The sequence below is a fragment of the Lygodium microphyllum genome, chromosome 24 (assembly GCF_053477565.2).
Source record: "Lygodium microphyllum isolate KBCC chromosome 24, Lygodium_microphyllum_v1.1.10, whole genome shotgun sequence".
Lineage (NCBI taxonomy): Eukaryota > Viridiplantae > Streptophyta > Polypodiopsida > Schizaeales > Lygodiaceae > Lygodium > Lygodium microphyllum.
In genome coordinates this window covers 133,795,274-133,812,109 of record NC_141158.1, presented here as the reverse complement: position 1 = coordinate 133,812,109, position 16,836 = coordinate 133,795,274, and the positions used below count along the sequence as shown (strand labels likewise).

Below are 16,836 nucleotides of genomic sequence, written 5' to 3'. Positions count from 1 at the left end.
CATCAGCAGCAAAAATCTTATCTTTAGTGCGAATAATTGGAGGAGGAATCACTTTACCCTGTACTATTTCATTTGGAGCTTTCCCTATGGATGAGTGCACTGTATTGTTATAAGCAAACTCCAATAATAGAAGATATTTCTCCCATTGTGACTTATGTTCACTAACATAAGCTTTCAACATATCCAAAAGAGTGAGATTCATCACCTCTGTTTGGCCGTCAGTTTGAGGATGAAAAGCTGAGGAGAACTTTAAAGTGGTTCCCAAATTCTCAAATAAAGCACGCCAAAAGTTACTTGTGAATTTGGAGTCTCTATCTGAAATGATCTCAGAAGGCATACCACGTAATCTGAAGATATGTTGAATGAAAAGTCTTGCAGCTTGTGCAAATTTCAATGTTTTATGACATGGAATAAAATGTGATTGTTTGCTGAATCTATCAATTATGACCCAAATCATATCATGACCTTGAGGTGTTCTTGGAATACCTGAGATGAAATCCATTGTGATAGATTCCCATGGATCTTTGGGCACTGGAAGAGGTTGCAACAATCCTGGAATCTTCTGCCTATCATACTTGGATTTTTAGCATACCAGACAAGCCTCAATGAAGTTATGTGTATCTCTTCGTAATGTTGGCCAATAAAAGTAGTGCTCAATTGCACTTAGAGTGGCTGCCCTCCCTCTATGCCCTGCATAAGGGGGTTCATGACTTTCTTTAAGCACCTTTTGTCGAACGGGAAGAGTGACACAAAGGCGATTGTTCATGAGAAGGTAACCGTCTTTGATGGAATAACCTGGATGAGAACCTCCTTGCTGTAAATTTGACCAAATTGCTGCAAAATCAGTATCTTCATCATAAGTATTCTTCATCGTTTGAAAATCTTCATGATGAGCCACTGTAATAGTTGCAATGCGCGGCACTCTAGAAAGTGCATCAGCAACTACATTTTGTTTCCCTGGAGTGTACATAATTTGAAAATGAAACATAGACAAGAAATTTTCCCATCTTGCATGTTTCTCCTGCAAATGCTTTTGAGTCTTGAAATACTTCAAGCTTTGATGATCAGTTTTAATAAGGAATTCATTGCCTAAAAGATAATGTTTCCATATCTTTAAAGCATGAACAACTGCTAAGAGCTCCTTTTCATAAATGTCATACCTTTTCTCCACATCATTTAGACGGCGGCTTTCAAAGGCTACGGCATGGCCTTCTTGATTTAGCACTGCACCAATACAATCACCGTAAGCATCTGCTTCCACCACAAATGGTTTTACCAGATCTAGAATGATAAGAACAGGTCCAAAAGTAAGAGCTGTTTTCAGCCTTGTGAAGGCTGCCTTCTCTTTTTCCTTCCATTGGAAAGAGATTTTCTTCTTTGTAAGGTCATGAATTAGAGAAGCCATATGTGCAAAATGCTTGATGAAGAGGCGGTAATAAGAGCATAAGCCAAGAAACGATCGCACCTCATGTACATCATGAAGATGAGGCCATTCTTGGATTATCCTGATCTTTTCAGGATCCATCTGAATCCCTTCAGAAGAGATGACATGCCCAAGGTAATTTATTTTATGCATGAAAAATTCACTCTTTTTACCATTTACCAAGAGTCGATTTTGTTGAAGTAATTATAGAACAATTTCCAAGTGTTGATGATGCTCCTCTTCATTCTTGCTAAAGACAAGAATATCATCAAAGAAAGTACTGACATATTGTCGATGCTCTCTAAAGATGCGCTCCATCATTCGATTAAAGGTGGCTGGTGCATTGGTTAATCCAAAAGAAACCACCAAGAATTCATAAAGACCGTATGAAGTGCGGAAAGCAATTTTGTGTACATCTTGTGGTATTACCCTAATTTGATGATAGCCACTCTTTAGATCAATGCGGCTGAAAATCTTTGAGCCTCCTAGACGATCCAAAATGTCGTCAATTCTGGAAATAGGAAACCGATTCTTCACAGTGATTTTATTGAGGGCTCGATAATCAATGCACATCCTGAATGTGTCATCTTTCTTTTGAACAAGAAGAACCGGTGAACAAAATGGTGAGCTACTTGGCCTAATTAGCCCACGGTTGAGTAGGTCTTTGACTTGCTTTCTGATTTCTTCTTGTTGAGGACAGCTCACACGGTATGGTGCTATATTAGGAGGAGAACTGCCCGGGATAATATCAATATGATGATGTTCTGGCCTTTCTGGGGGAAGCTGATAAGGAAGATCTTCCGAAAAACAATCTTTATACTTTTCCAAGAGCTGAAGTCGCTCTTGGTTTTCAGCATTCATATTATCTTTTACATCAGTGACATAAAGCAAACAACATTGAACACAATCCTTAATTGCTCTAGAGACTTGCATATGGCTTACCATAGGTATGGTGTCTCCAGAAACTCCAGCTTGGATCTCGTACTTCTTGTCTTTGTTGGTGAGTTCTACTTTCTTTTTCTGAGAGAAGATGGTTGAATCTACTCTATGATTCCAGGGCATGCCAAGAATCACATCGCAACCATCAAGGTCTCTGATACAGAAGGTATCTTCGTCACTGTAGCCTTGAATTTGAAACTTGAGCTTGCCAATGTAGGGTGTCACAGTCTTCACTGTGTCACCTTCATCAGCATTTAAAGCTTGACGAACTTCTGCTGGAGTGTCCATCTCTTCATTCTTTAATCCAAGCTCTTTAGCTAATTGCAAGGAAATGATATTTTCATTCGCCCCAAGATCTATCAAGAATAGTACTTGCTTACCTTGCAACTGTCCCCAAGCTTTTAATAATTTGCGTGTCTCTAGAGTGTGAGTTGTGTTTGCAACTACATCACTGATAACATTGATTTTCACTGGCAACTTAGGCTTGTTGTCAGAAACCTTGCTTTGTCCCTTGTTTGGGCATTGCTTCGCTATGTGGCCTGTTTGTCCACATTTAAAGCACTTCCCTTCTTTCATGAAGCGTTGCTTTTCTTCTTCGAAAAGTTGCTTTGCTTGTGGGTATAGATTGGAGCGAAATTGAGGAGCATTAGGAGGTGCATAGGGCTTCATCTTCTTTTGATTTGATGGCTATTTTTGCCGCTGTTTTTGTCCTTCATTTGGGGCTGAATACTCCTCATCATCAGCTACTCTCTTCTTATCATTCTTTCGGAATGATTTGTTGCCATTGTGCTCCATTTCCCATGTCTCAGCATGGTCAATGAGTTCCCTGAGACTAGAACAATGATAATGATTAAGAGCAGTACGAAGTTTAAAATGCAAACCTCCTTGAAACTTCCTAAGCTTTTCCGAACTGCTGATCTTCTTGAAATGTTGGACCTTCAAAAGTAGCTCCCAAAATCTCTTGGTATAGTCACCAAGTGACTCATTTTTCCTTTGCCAAAGCCGATCCCATTTCATTTTTACATCTCTTTTGAAATGAACAGGAAGAAATTGGCCTTGTATCATGCGAACAAAGGACCGCCATGATTTTGGGGCAGCATGATCATATTCCAACCCCGTCCACCAAGTATGGGCTAAGTCGGTTAAATGTAAAGCTGCAAACTTAATCTTTCTTTTTTTTTATACTTGTCACGACCATACAAAATTTGAAATTGACGAATAAACTTCAGAAGAAGATCAAGATTTCGGGAACCATCATACATACTGAACTTGATCTTCTTTTCAAGTTGAGATAGTGACTTAGTCTTCTTCTTCTTCTTATGCCTTCGTCTATGCCCGGATCTTGAGGTTGAAGATGATGAAGTGCTTGATGGGGATGAAGATGGAGACGAGGGTGAAGAATGTCGATGCCTTTGACGATAATGAGGTCTTCCACGAGAAGGGTGTGACTCTTCGTCACTAGAAGAGAGTCCATCAGAGTAGGCGCCAGATGACTTTGAAGAAGAGGATGAGCTTCGACGCGATCTCTTTCTTTGTCTTGAAGTAGAATGACACTGTCTCTTAGAAGTATTTGGACTTCTTGATCGGCTCTGGTATGGCTTTGTCTCCTTGAAGCAGATGGGCTTCTTTCCTTGAATTCTTTGGGATTCTCAACTTTTTCTAGTTTGAGAAGTTGGTCACGAGTTTGCTGATTCTCCTCTCTAAGACTTTGAATGGCTTGAAGGATAGCACTCGACTAATCCATTGAGACTCTAAAGAAAAAAATATGCTCAAGCACTCAATGCAAGGGCTGAAAACAAACAAACTTATAATTGTAAGCACTACCAATGTTGGGGTGAGGACCGAGCCAAAGCTTTGATACCACTGTAAACGCCCCGAACAACGTAGTATGCTTAACAATTATGATATTCGCTTGTTTTCGAGATTTAATATAAAAGAGAATGAACACTTAAAGCTGAAAATGAAAATTACTCACAAAATTACAGCCATGAAAATGTAAAAGTAATGGAGACAAGATTGAGGGTTGAAGATGGGCAACCCCCCCCCCCCCCCGAAGGAATGTATTTCTGCTCAACCCAAGTCCCTTAGGGAAAAGCTCAGTTACAATCAACCTGAGAGTGAGGAGAAGTAATTCTCACTCTCACAAGATCATGCAAAGATGTACAAACACACATACATTATCTATTATGCAATGATAAGAACTGATTTCTTTACAGTATGAGAGAAAAAAGAGGGGAAATCAGCCTTTCTCCATCGTTGAATAGTAGTACATGGATAGGGCTTGCTTCTTGTTGCTAAAATGGAAGAAAGAGCTTGAGAAGGAGGTGCTATAATGAGTTTACAGGCTTGATGTCCTGTAAAACAGCAGTGATAGAAGAGGGAATATGAAGAAATTTGATAATGGAGAAGTGGGGAATGATGATGGGGATGGATGGGACCAGTTTCTGGCTATCTGGGGGTGCTGTACATGAGTTTACAGCAAAGAAAAATTATGCTGAAAGAAGAAAAACGAGCTCTTATTTATAGGAGAGGAAAGAGCTAGTACAAAAGGGGAAAGTGGAGTAGCACAAGACAAGTGTCTAGCCACATGTCATGAGATGTGACAAGTGGTGGGACACTTGGAAACTTGTGTGACAAGTGTCTTGACACTTGTCTCTTCTCTATGGCCTTTCTTTTTGGGCTGAATACTATCAAGAATAGAAACAACCAAATTTAGTAAGCACAGTCAAAGTACAGAACTTACTATTTTTAGAATGACATCCCTATTTTTTAGGACTAGAATTTTTAGGCTAATTCGAGGCTCCTAAAATTTAGGGACCTCCTAAAATTTAGGGTTCTCCTAAAATTTAGGGATTTAGGGTTCTCCTAAAATTTAGGGACCCCCCCCCCCCTCCCCCCCCTGATATGGGTGTCATATGAAAGCTTTTTCCGTGTACATTGCAAAAACGGTATCAGAATCTTCATGTGACTTTCCTATGCAAAGAAATGTGCATTTCAAGCTTTCAGCCCACACATGCACATTATACAAGCATTTCATGATCATGCCATCTTGTTGATTGTAAGTGTCTATTCTGGTGGATCTAGCCCACACTTCAAGGCATCAATCTTTTCTGTGTGCGAGTCTAACCCTGATATGTGTGAGTTTTGGTCACAGGCGCCCAATCGGGCCATATAGGTGGAAGTGTGAACTATCTTTTCTCTAACCCACCGCGTGGGTCCACCATAACCTATGACCACTCATCAATGGCCAGCTCCAATGCACTTTTCTTTATATCTAATTAGTGCAAAGAAAATAAATTTAATAAATCATTATATAGACAAATTAATGAAAAAAGATACAATTTCTGTTTCTATAGAGTTGTGACAGTTTGTGTTTGAGGTTTGAGTTTTTCGTTTAGGGTTTGAGTTTTGAGTTTTGCATTTAGGGTTTGAGTTTTGCCCTCTTTGTCTGTGTCTGTCTCTTTGTGTTTCTATCGTGGTCGTACACTCTGTGTGTCCTCAGTGCAAACCCCAATGTCCCAGACATCTTCTTCTTCAGTTCCTATGATATCCTATCAGGCTTCTCCATCATTGGAGGCCCTAAGACGGCATTATGTACTTGGTGAGGAGGATGACACTCCACCTTCACCTTCTTCTTCTACTCCTATTCCAAATTTCACTAACATGATAGAGGAGGACTTTGAGAAGTACTATCGCAACAAGTACGGTGATGTTTACACCCCTCAGTTTTGCTACCACATCCAAACCAGTTGGTAAGACTAGCCACCTCTCCGATCATGAACAACATACGGCATTCGAAACGTCTGGTGATCCATCTTCATCATCTCAGCCAAGTCGAATGTCAGGTTTGTACGATTCTTTTGTGTTGCATGAATCAAAACCCTCGCCTGTTTCTTCTTTTGAGGTACAAGATCTGTATGGCTTTGCGTATGTGAACTTCAATAGAGGGGGCTCACGAAGCAGACAAAATTCAGATACATCTGCATCTTTTGTTTCATTTGAGCATATCACACACACTTCTCACTTCCCTCCCATCCCACCCTCTTCTATATGCCACCTTGATCACCTCTCATCATCTTTCCAAAACCTTGGATTACACTCCACATCTACATTACACAACCTAGGGGTTGGATCTTCCATCTCCGCTCCTAGCACATTTTCCTTCTCCACCACTTTCTCTACCTCTTTGCACCATGGTAGTTTGTTAGGGGGAATGCCACCCTTTAACATAGTGCCTCTCACCTTTCAGTAAATGAGCATACCCATAACTCCTAGGTCAACTGTGATGGGCATCCCTGTCACTAACCCCAGCTTCACATCTCACATGACCACTCATATGCAAGGGTTTCCATCCTGAGCTTATGGTGCGTCTTCACACTCTCCTTGGGTTCCACCTACGCAAGGATTCCCATCTTATGCTCCCCGTATCCCCATCCCAACTCCTTGGATTCCTCATCTGGCTACCATACCCATGCCTAGTCAGCCTATCCCTACCTATGGATCCACCTTCCACACTACCCGCATGCCTGGTGGGCACTTTGGGGCCCATTCCCGAGTGTACTCCACCCCCCATCCTATCCCCACTACACTTTTTTACACTATCCATCTCCGACGGCCAAGAATGCCTTCACGGATAAGACACGTTTTAACCGGTCAAATTTCACCACTTGGTCTAATTTCATACAGCAAGTGCTTGAGTCTCAAGGTCTTTGGGACCTCATCATTGGTCTAGAGCCTATGCCGGACCCTCCACTAGCTCACCCTGACTACATCCGTCAATGGAGAGCCCGCAATGCCACATCCAATGTTGAGCTGATGTAGGGATTGCTTCCTGAGTTTCACTCTCAATTGTAGCACTTCCCACTTGCATCAGAGCGTTGGAGTCACCTTCTCGACCGCTATGCGGCTCGTGATCGTACTCAGTGCATCAATCTCAACTTTAAGCTTCAAGAGTTCTCGATTAAGGAAGGGGATGATCTGAAAGTCAAGCTGGCTGAATATAGGCGGTTACTTGACGAGTTCACCCCTACTGGCTCTCCAAAGGCAGATGACGATCAGGTTACATTCTTCTTGAATAAGTTGCCCAAAAAATACTTTGATTTCATTCAACACATCATCTCCCAACCTCAATTGCCAACCTTCTACGAGTTTGAGTGCCAATTATTGCATTACGCGAGGATGCATGATCACGTCCACGAAAAATCCTCATCACAGCCTTATTCAGAGCAGAAGGGGTTGGTTGCTTCTTCTTCGGAAGGGAAAACCACCAATGGCAAGAACTCGCAAGATGCGAAGACAAGCCAATCAAAGGGTGACTCCTCTTCCTCAAATGGAACCAAAGAATCTAGACCTATCTAGCAGCAACTCCGTAAGAAAAACCAGTTTTGCACACAGTGCCAGAGAGCAAGCCATGTGGACGAGGAGTGTCGCTCCAAGGTCCAAGGTCTTCCACCTAAAAAGCCTCAGCAGACCCCTGCAACAGCACATTCCAATGGGGCTACGCCTTCCGCTCCTTTATTTGCTCCTTCAGTACCCGTTGTTACTGCTGGACGTGTGGCTCGAGTACAACCTCAACAGCCCAGCTCTTTCAAGGGCACTTGGACAAGTGAACAATTCCCCTGCGAGGGCATTGTCCCAGTGGCACCACTACATAGCATATTGCATGAGCATGGCATCTTGCATCTCCCTTTGCATTACCCCATGCATTGGCATTTTGTTCATGTAAACATGCATTTGTACGCATTTATCTCTTTTCCGTCTTTTGGAGTGGTCGACTTTAGGATCCACCATATTCTTAGCATAACACATGGCAATTCTCCTAACGGCAGTTTCCCTACCCTTGCTTGCTTGCTTGTTTTGCTAGTCTTGCTAAGCCCAACATCCTCTTTTTTGCCTTTCCACATATTTACCACATGATTGGCACATACACACTTGTTCTCATCCTTAGGCACTTATCCTAGTCAATGCGAGGGATTGAGCTGCTAGTTTTGTGCTTGACTTGAGTTTAAAACTCTCTTTATCTTTTCCTATCTATCACTTAATCGGTCGCTGCCCCTATATTTCTTATGTATTTTCAAAACATTTCCAAAAAAAAAAAAAAAAAATCCTTTGATTCCATCCGCCTTTGTAGGACTTGGTAGGCCCTTCGACAACCGCAGAGCACCCTTGGTCCGATGCCCTGGCCTCTATGGGTTGATCACTTAGGCTCCCTTGGTAAGATAACCATCGCCTTTGTAGTCTTGGTAGGCCACTGGGCAACCAACGCGCACCCTTTGTCCGATGCCTTGGCTGCTTTGCGATGGGACGCCTTGGGGTAAATCAAAATTCAGGCTGGCCTACTTTTCTCGCCCTATTTTGGGCCTAAGAGGGGGTGTTGTGCTAAGAATTGCTCTTAGCCACTTAAACAGCCCCAAAACATGTTTATTTTAGGCTTATTTTAGCATAAACCCTAAAACGAGGAGCGAATCGAGAGAGTTAAGTGGAAGAGGATCTAGAACCCTAATTTTCGATAAATTGGCAGCCAGCCCTCCACTCTTCCTATAATCTCGTTTTTATAGGTTTCAGGTGTTATCAGCTTGCTGCCCACACCCCGTTCGCGGAGGACATCTCAGTCCTTGTTGTTCATCACTATTCCCTACAGTCTGGCGCATGTTTCCAACCCTGCACACGCTGATTGCTGTTGTTTCTGCCTGACGACTGACTGCTGATCATCTGCACTGTTATCGTACAACCTGCCACGTTAGCAAACTGCTGCATTTGCAGGCCCCAGCTTCCGCCCTAACAGTTTTCTCTCTCCTACTGTAGTCACTGCAGTTTTCCTCTCCTGCAGGCTATCCTGCCTGCGTTTTTAGTCTTTCTCCTGCAAGCTGTCTTGCCTGCGTTTTTAGTCTTTCTCTCTCCTCACTGCTGTTCGCATTAGATCTAGCTTCTCATTGCTGAGTTTGATGCTGTTCGATATCTGAAGGCTGCCTTGCTGCGATTCAGGATCCATTTGGAGTACGACACTCTCCTGCTCATTACCCCTACCCTAATCCTTGAGATACAAGAGTTTGAAGTTCAGTATTCATTCACTGCATAGTGTGTTTGCTGCATGAGCATCGTATTATCAGTAGTCATATCATCTCATTTATTAATTGTATTCAATGTCTCTGAGTTACCCTAACCCTAACTGTGTTCTTTTATCAACCTATGCTTTGATGTACGGTTTCCGCTTATGCTTCTGTGTTAGGGTATTTTCTTTACAGCCGGTGGAAAAGAAGACTCTTAATCAGAAGAAGAATCTCCATCAAGAGGCTCTGGCTCCAAAGAAACTGTCTCAAGAGCCCAACTCTCCCCTAGATCGCAAAGAACAGAGTGCTCCTCACCCCCCTCTATGGCTGGAACTTCCACGAACCGCACATCTCGGCTCGTGTAGACATCCCGCTTGACGGGATCAAACAAACGATAACCTTGGGATTGGGAGCTATAGCCAAGAAAAACCTGTTGTCGGGAAGTCGCCTCAGACTTATCACGCTGCATCTTCGGAATGTGCACATAAGCGTCACACCCAAAGATCCTGAAATAAGAGACATCAGGCTTAGTCCCAAAGTAAGCCTCAAAAGGTGTCATCCTGTCAACAGCCGAAGTGGAAGATCAATTGAGGATGTGAACTGCGGTAGCGACTGCCTCGGCCCACAAAAACTAAGGTGTCTGTCAGTGCTCCATCATGGTGCGTGCCATCTCGATCACACTTCGGTTCTTCCGCTCCAAAATGCCATTCTCTTGGGGAGTGTTGGTGTTAGCAAACTCCTAGCGAATACCCCTATCTGCACAAAAATGAGCAAACTCATTAGACATAAATTCACCTCCCTCTAAACGCAAGGTCTTCAGTTGCTGGCCAGAACGATTCTATCAAAGAGAAGCCAATCCTTAAAGTGAGAGAAAGCCTCCGACTTCAAAGTCAAGAAATAGGCCCAAGTCATTCTACTGTAGTCATCTACGATCAACATGAAGTACAAGCTCCGCTTTAAGGACTTGGTTCTCATCGGGCCACAAAGATCCGTAGATACAAGCTCCATGGGTGAAGTAGACTACCTAGAAGCTTTGTTGGGAATCGCATCCCGATGCAGTTTCCCACGAATGCAAGAGACACATGACTAATGGCTCACCACTATGTCCAGCAATCCTCGGACAAACGACCCTGGCGACGCCTTCCAAAAGTACTCATAGTTCAAGTGGCCAAACCGAGCATGCCATAACTCGAGCTGTGTCTAAGAAGCAAGAAGAAGAGAAGTAAGAGCTGAAGAAGACTTCAATTTGTAGACGCCATTCTCCTCATACCCTGCAAAGAGAACCTTCCTCAATCCACGATCAAGAACTCAAACAGTATCACTGTCAAACTCCACCAAGAGACCAAGAGCACAAATCTTATGGACCGAAAGTAAATGATACCCCAAATCTGGCACATGCAACACCTCAGAGATGTGGGTACCACCACGTCCATCTGGAATAAGCTGCATCTCACCCCGCGCAGCAATAGACGCAGAAGAGTTGTCTCCAATGAAACTCTGCCCACGCGAAGGTCGCAAATGGGCAACACCAACGGAAGGAGTCATGTGCCGTGAGGCACCACTGTCCACAATCCACTCTCGAGCATGGAAAGCTATCATCGCAACATCAAAAGTCTTCGATGGAGAGTCCTCAATGACTGCTAAATATAGAAAAGCAGCTAATGAGGGTGCAACCACCACTCCAAAATCCTTCGTGTCCTTCTTCTTGGTATCCTTCTTGTCTTTGTCGGGGTAATCCTTCTTCCAGTGACCGGTCTTTCCACAAATATGGCAAGTCGATTCCTTCTCCTTGTCCTTCTTGAATTTATTGTCCTCCTTCTTCTCTTGGTCCTTCCCCTTCTTCTAAGAGGCTTAACCAACCACTGCCTCCGATTTGGAAGCATTCTGTCCCTTTAATTGTTCCTCCTGGTCCAAGACCATAGGAATCAACTCTTCCCACCGAAAAGTCAACTCCCACCCTGATGTAATAAGAGCGGAATAAAAAGTATCAAATCGTGGCGGCAACTGAGATAGTAAAGTGATCGCCATGTCTTTGGAGAAAATAGGCTTCCCCGCATTTTGAACTTACATCTGAAGCTGCCGAAGCTTGTTGATGTGTTCTCGAAGCGAAGAAGACTTATTCACAGACAAGGTCCGCATCTGCACCTCCAAAGAAACCCTCTTCATCAGGTCATCCGGTTGTACATCTCGTTGAGCTCCAGCCATATCTCACAAGCCACCGTCAAGTGCTCGATGTAAGCTATCACGGCTGTGGTGCAAGACAGAAACAGAAAACATCGAATCCTAGCATTCAATTTGTCCCAATGAGACTAGGCCTTGGTCAACTCCACACAAGCATTGAAAAAGAGTTTGGACTCATCCCTCACCGAGGGCCTGTTAATCTCCTCCATCACCAGTTCCGCCGAATCATAAGACTCCAAAATGGCCAACGTCATCACCTGCCAAATGCGGTAATTGTCACCATCAAGCTTTTGATCCGATGAAAGAGCTAGTAGAACAAGCAACTTCCTGTCCAGGATCGTCTGGAACTCCAAATCAGTCTCTGTAGACATGTTAACCTGCAATATCTGCACAAACGTAAAATCAGTCACCTCTGACTATGAAAACGCAGCCTTCTAGGGCTGGTTCCTATGCTGCCCAAACCTTATTCACCCGCCGAACGCGATGAAAAGATAAAATCTACAATGGAAGGCCTCAAACGCAACCTTCCTCCCCTTCGAATAGCAATAACCTGCAGCAAATTCACTGATTAGACTTCTTTCCCACACGCCCACGCTCGCTTCAACCTTGATCTGATACGCAACCCACTCACCCGCCCTCGAATCTTTGAAACGCAGCCTTGTGTCGCGTTGAAATCTCCTCTTTAGATAGGTTAAGTCCTCAATCAATCCATCTTCACCGCTTTGATACCATGTCAGAGTGCAGCAATGCGGAAGCGTGGGAAAAAGACTGAGTGAACACAGAGAGGAGAGAGAGAGAGAGAGAGAGAAGACTGTGTAAACGCAGAAAATCTGCGGTGTAGTATGCTGTATAAGAGTGCAGAAATACACAAGGGGACAAAGGAAATATCTGCGTATGTCTCTGACTTGATGACCTCGATCTCCGTCAACCCGAACACAGTTTGTCTCAGCCAACTGATCTCAAAATCAAAATCTGAAATAATGAATGCTAGAGTGTGCCACGAACTGGCTATAAATAGCCAAAAAATAGGAAATAACTGCACCACGTCGGCTGCAGTAAAAAACTGTCCGACTACAGGTTCTAACGTGGCGCCTGTTGACGTGGCACTGCAGTACTCTGTCCAAGAAATGACCGGCAAACATTTCCAACCTCTAGGCTGTTGCGTTTTGGTGACCAGCCTGCTGCCAATTACTATTCAGCACTCCTACACTTCGACTGGTGATCATAGACTTGGGATCCATCTTCGGTGGACGTCGCACTCCGACATTGCTCTGCCCTTGAGCACACTATATACTCCTACATTCATTTGCAGCATTCATTCCCTTCAAAGTTGTGTTCTCTCTCTCCCTTCTTCTGTTTGTGTTTGAGTTTTGAGTTTTGCGTTTAGGGTTTGAGTTTTGCCCTCTGTGTCGGTGTCTGTCTCTTTGTGTTTTTGTCGTGGTCGTACACTCTGTGTATCCTCAGTGCAAACCCTAGCAGTTTCCTTCACAGTGCACCCATCCATGATGTCCAAGGACATGAAACTTATCCGAAGATAAAGCTGCACTGCAACCTTTAAAATTTCACTAGATTGCAAGAAGAAGGGAAAGAAGAGGGCACAAACTGCAATTCTTTGCAGCTTCTGTATAATTGAGGGCAGATGATCCTCCATAGCGGCAAAACTTATCAGGCTGGATGTAATTCTCAACTTAGCAAAGAAAAAAGGTTTACAGATTCAGTAGATTGGGTCTAGCATGCCACGTGGCAGTCAAAACAAACCTCTTAGCAGCCAATTCTAGAATCTGACCTTCCCCATCTATAAACAGCAGAACTAAAGGCCATCAATGTAAAATATGAGGCAATCAAAGGCTTCTTCCCAGGTGTATTGCAGCAAGTTTGCAGCAGCAGGGGTCATGTGCAGGAAGATGAGCAAGGAGGGCTCAAGCACTGTGAACTTAAAGAGGTACATTGGGAACTTGCAGTGGGACATGGAGTGGAAGGAGCAGAGATTATGATTGCCATGTGCCAAAGGTGGAGTTGGGGTAATGTGTTGTTGATATACACGTGACTACATCTTGATGGAGGATATGGGGAGGGGTAAAAGAAGATTGTTTTGCTAACCTGCACTTGCTAAGATCCTATAGGCTAACAGTGAAGAAAGGTGATGTGCCAGGTCAGAACGGCAAAGCAGCCTCTTTATTTCATCATGTTAAGGAGTGCAGCCCTCTTCTCAACGAGTTTGGTGGTGATCGCATTCTTGTGGCTCAATTGGAACCCCCTGGACAAACCCCGTGACAATCCAGCTGAGTAATGAACCCATTCAAAAAAGCCAAATAAGTCTTACAAATCTCAAATCAAACGTCCCAAATTTTTGCATAAAACCTTAAAATTAATATATATCAGTTCTTTGGCCAATTGGGCGGTGTCATGGCGCTGCTTTCCAATCCAAAAGAAGTCTATACACTCTTATTGGAACATTCTCCATCCAAACGTTATTTTCTTCATGTTGGCGTAATGATCCTCCGTGCACTACATATTAGGATATTGGTTTTGGGAGCCTGCAAGGAGCCTTCCGCTGGTCTCAGGAATCATTGCCCACACGACATCTTGAGGATGAGCCCAAAATACGGATCCTTGCGGATAGAAAAGAAGAATATGATCTATGCTGTGCAGAAGCCCTGCACGAACGTGCCCTGAGAACCACCTAATACAAAACTGACGTTGTGAACACTTCTTGATATTCCTGTTCACCAGATAGAATGTCTTGAATCAATACAACCATGCTGCAGGGAAGAGAAGCGGTGGACTACCACCATCATTCTGCCGGTTGAACCGTAACTAAAATTCTCTGAGCTACCCAATTCCTCTCAGACTGAACCCTCGCATTTCAGTACCTGCTCAACGTGCACAGAGTGATAAATAACAAGCACTGAAACACCTTACCAGTGGATCTTCATGGCGAGCTCTCCCATCCTCTGACGTGTCAGACATCTTCCCACCCTATGCTTCACCTTGTAGAATCCTTCCCGGTAAGAGTTTGTGTCAGATGACAATATACACTTAGGTAGAACTCCCACCTTATGAGTCTGTCCTCAGAGAGCCAGGACACACGCATTTTACTCGCGCAAGTCCGTGTAGTCAAGTTCAAAGAACGCTTGGATTGTTTATTTAACCACTCTTAGCCTCTATGTGAGAACTTTTAGGAGCCTATGGAGTATCCTCCAAAAATGAGGGGACTCCTTAAGTTCAAAGCACGTGGAATCGTCTATGGTAGTAATGGAGCCCCTCAACCCGCTGGTAGAGACCAAACGCAATCTGTCTTGGTAAGCGCAACCTAAAAAAAGGCCGGAAATAGGCCACCCTGCCCTGTTTGACTCCAAGTGCACGGTCTGTAGCACATGGGGATGATGACTAGCAAGTTTTTTGTGGACAACACACTCCTCTTCAAGATCTCCAACTCCCACGCATGGCTCTGATACCATCTGAAAGTGTGCAATGGAAAGAGGAAAGTGAATATGGAGAGAAGACGGAGACAAAGAGTGAACGTAGGAGAGAAAAGGAACAATGTGATTGCAATGGCTAAAGATACAAGATTGCAACAATCAGCCCCAGCACGCAACTCTATGCATTAGTGTGGGCGCCAAACCCGATAGCAAAGGGATGAGAGAATGAGGAGGGTTGGCTGATCACGAAGGATCAATGACGAATAATGAATTATGAAAGTGGGAGGATAGGCTGCCTATATATAGGCAAAAAAGAGGGAAAATCCTAAATGTGGTCAAATCCCTAAAAAATAGCCAAAAGTGCACAAAAAGAAATGTACTAATGTGCCCTCTACCTAAAGTGTCTAAAACACATAAAATGATAGACAAAGACAATGTGAGAGCTCCTAATGTCCTCATCTAACTTAGATTGAGGCTCACAAGTAGGGGATGACTACTAATAATTATTCTGATTACCACCACAAGGAGAGAAAGAGACATATTCATAATGTAAAACTTCACAAAAGAATCTCATAGTTTTTCATTGATTATCTTCATTGAGGTTTTCATTATCATTGTCTCAAAATCTCTTTCACAAAGATACATGGAATTGATGAAATGTTTATATCTTCCCTCTCTCTCTCTCTATCACTCTCACACTTGTTCTTTCTCATGAATACAATAGAATGGCACATAAGTCTCCTGTAGTAATGGAGTCTCCTCTACGAAGCATATTCTTTTATGAAAAGACACAAAGGTTTACTACAATACCCCTTCACATCTACTACTAACATTGTCACTTGAGTCTTTAATTAAGTCTTCAAGTAGCTTCTTCTTTAGCTTAGCTAGAAAAGAGCCTAAATCCACCACTTTTCAAGGATTAAAAACGTTTTTGAGCTTCCCATTCCACATGGAGAAGCAAGCATATAGCAATATACAGAAGTATGTCAATTCTCACATAAACACAAAGGACAAAATAGGAGTAAACAAGAGTCCTCAAAATAAAAAAACATTATGGAAAATGGACTTTACTTGTCATTTTGTGAGTCTTTGGTGGGTTATAAGGCTAAAAATGTGATAGGGATCAAGTTATATGGTGAAATCATACAATGAATGCTATAAAAATATAATAATAATAATATGATTTTAGATTTATTTGTTTGTAGATTCTCATTATCTATTTGTTGCATAATTATGACTTGTTACACATAAGCGTTGCATTGCTTGGTAGATAGTGGTATGGAGCTAATATATTTAGTATTACGGTGAGTAGATTATTAGATGAAATTAGATAAATTAATATTTTTGAAGAATTATTGAGTATAAATAATCTTTAGATGAATCTATATAGTAAGCATAATGTATAATAATATGTATTTACATAATATTTTATTAGTTTATTTTTGAATTACAAGTTTAAGTTTCTTTAGTATTTATTTTAATCAAATAATTTACTTTTTATATTATTTTAGTTAATTTAATCTCATTGATATAAATAACATTAAAGTATTAGATTCAGGATATGCTTTTATTAAAATAAGCTTTCTTTATGGAATGTTTTGCTATTTTCTTTATATGGTTCAAGCTTTCCTAGTTTTCTTTGCAAAAGCAACAAGGTCACGCACAAAATAAGAAAACAAAAGTAAAAACTTAGTTTTGTTGTTTTTCCCTCATTTGAGTCAAAATTCGAAGCTTTTAGAGTTGTTTTGGGGGGTTTTGACACATTCTAAATGCAATGATGATGTCAAAACATCATGATTTGGCACAAGAATTTTCTGCATCA

The 16,836-nt window shown here is 42.5% G+C and overlaps 1 protein-coding gene across 3 annotated transcripts in view; it reads right to left on the bottom strand.

Moving 5' to 3' along the window:
• Positions 1 to 14,668, bottom strand: part of LOC148015677 (Ubiquitin-like superfamily protein) — a 112,723-nt gene extending 98,055 nt beyond the window's left edge. Inside the window, exon 1 of one of the 3 annotated variants that reach the window (XM_087665115.1) lies at positions 14,515 to 14,668. In XM_087665115.1, coding sequence (XP_087521241.1) covers positions 14,515 to 14,562 — 48 coding nt within the window. In that variant the 5' untranslated portion in view covers positions 14,563 to 14,668. The remainder of the gene's footprint in view (positions 1 to 14,514) is intronic. The other 2 variants (XM_087665113.1, XM_087665114.1) reach the window with 2 other exon arrangements.
• Between the last annotated feature and the right edge of the window lie 2,168 nt (positions 14,669 to 16,836).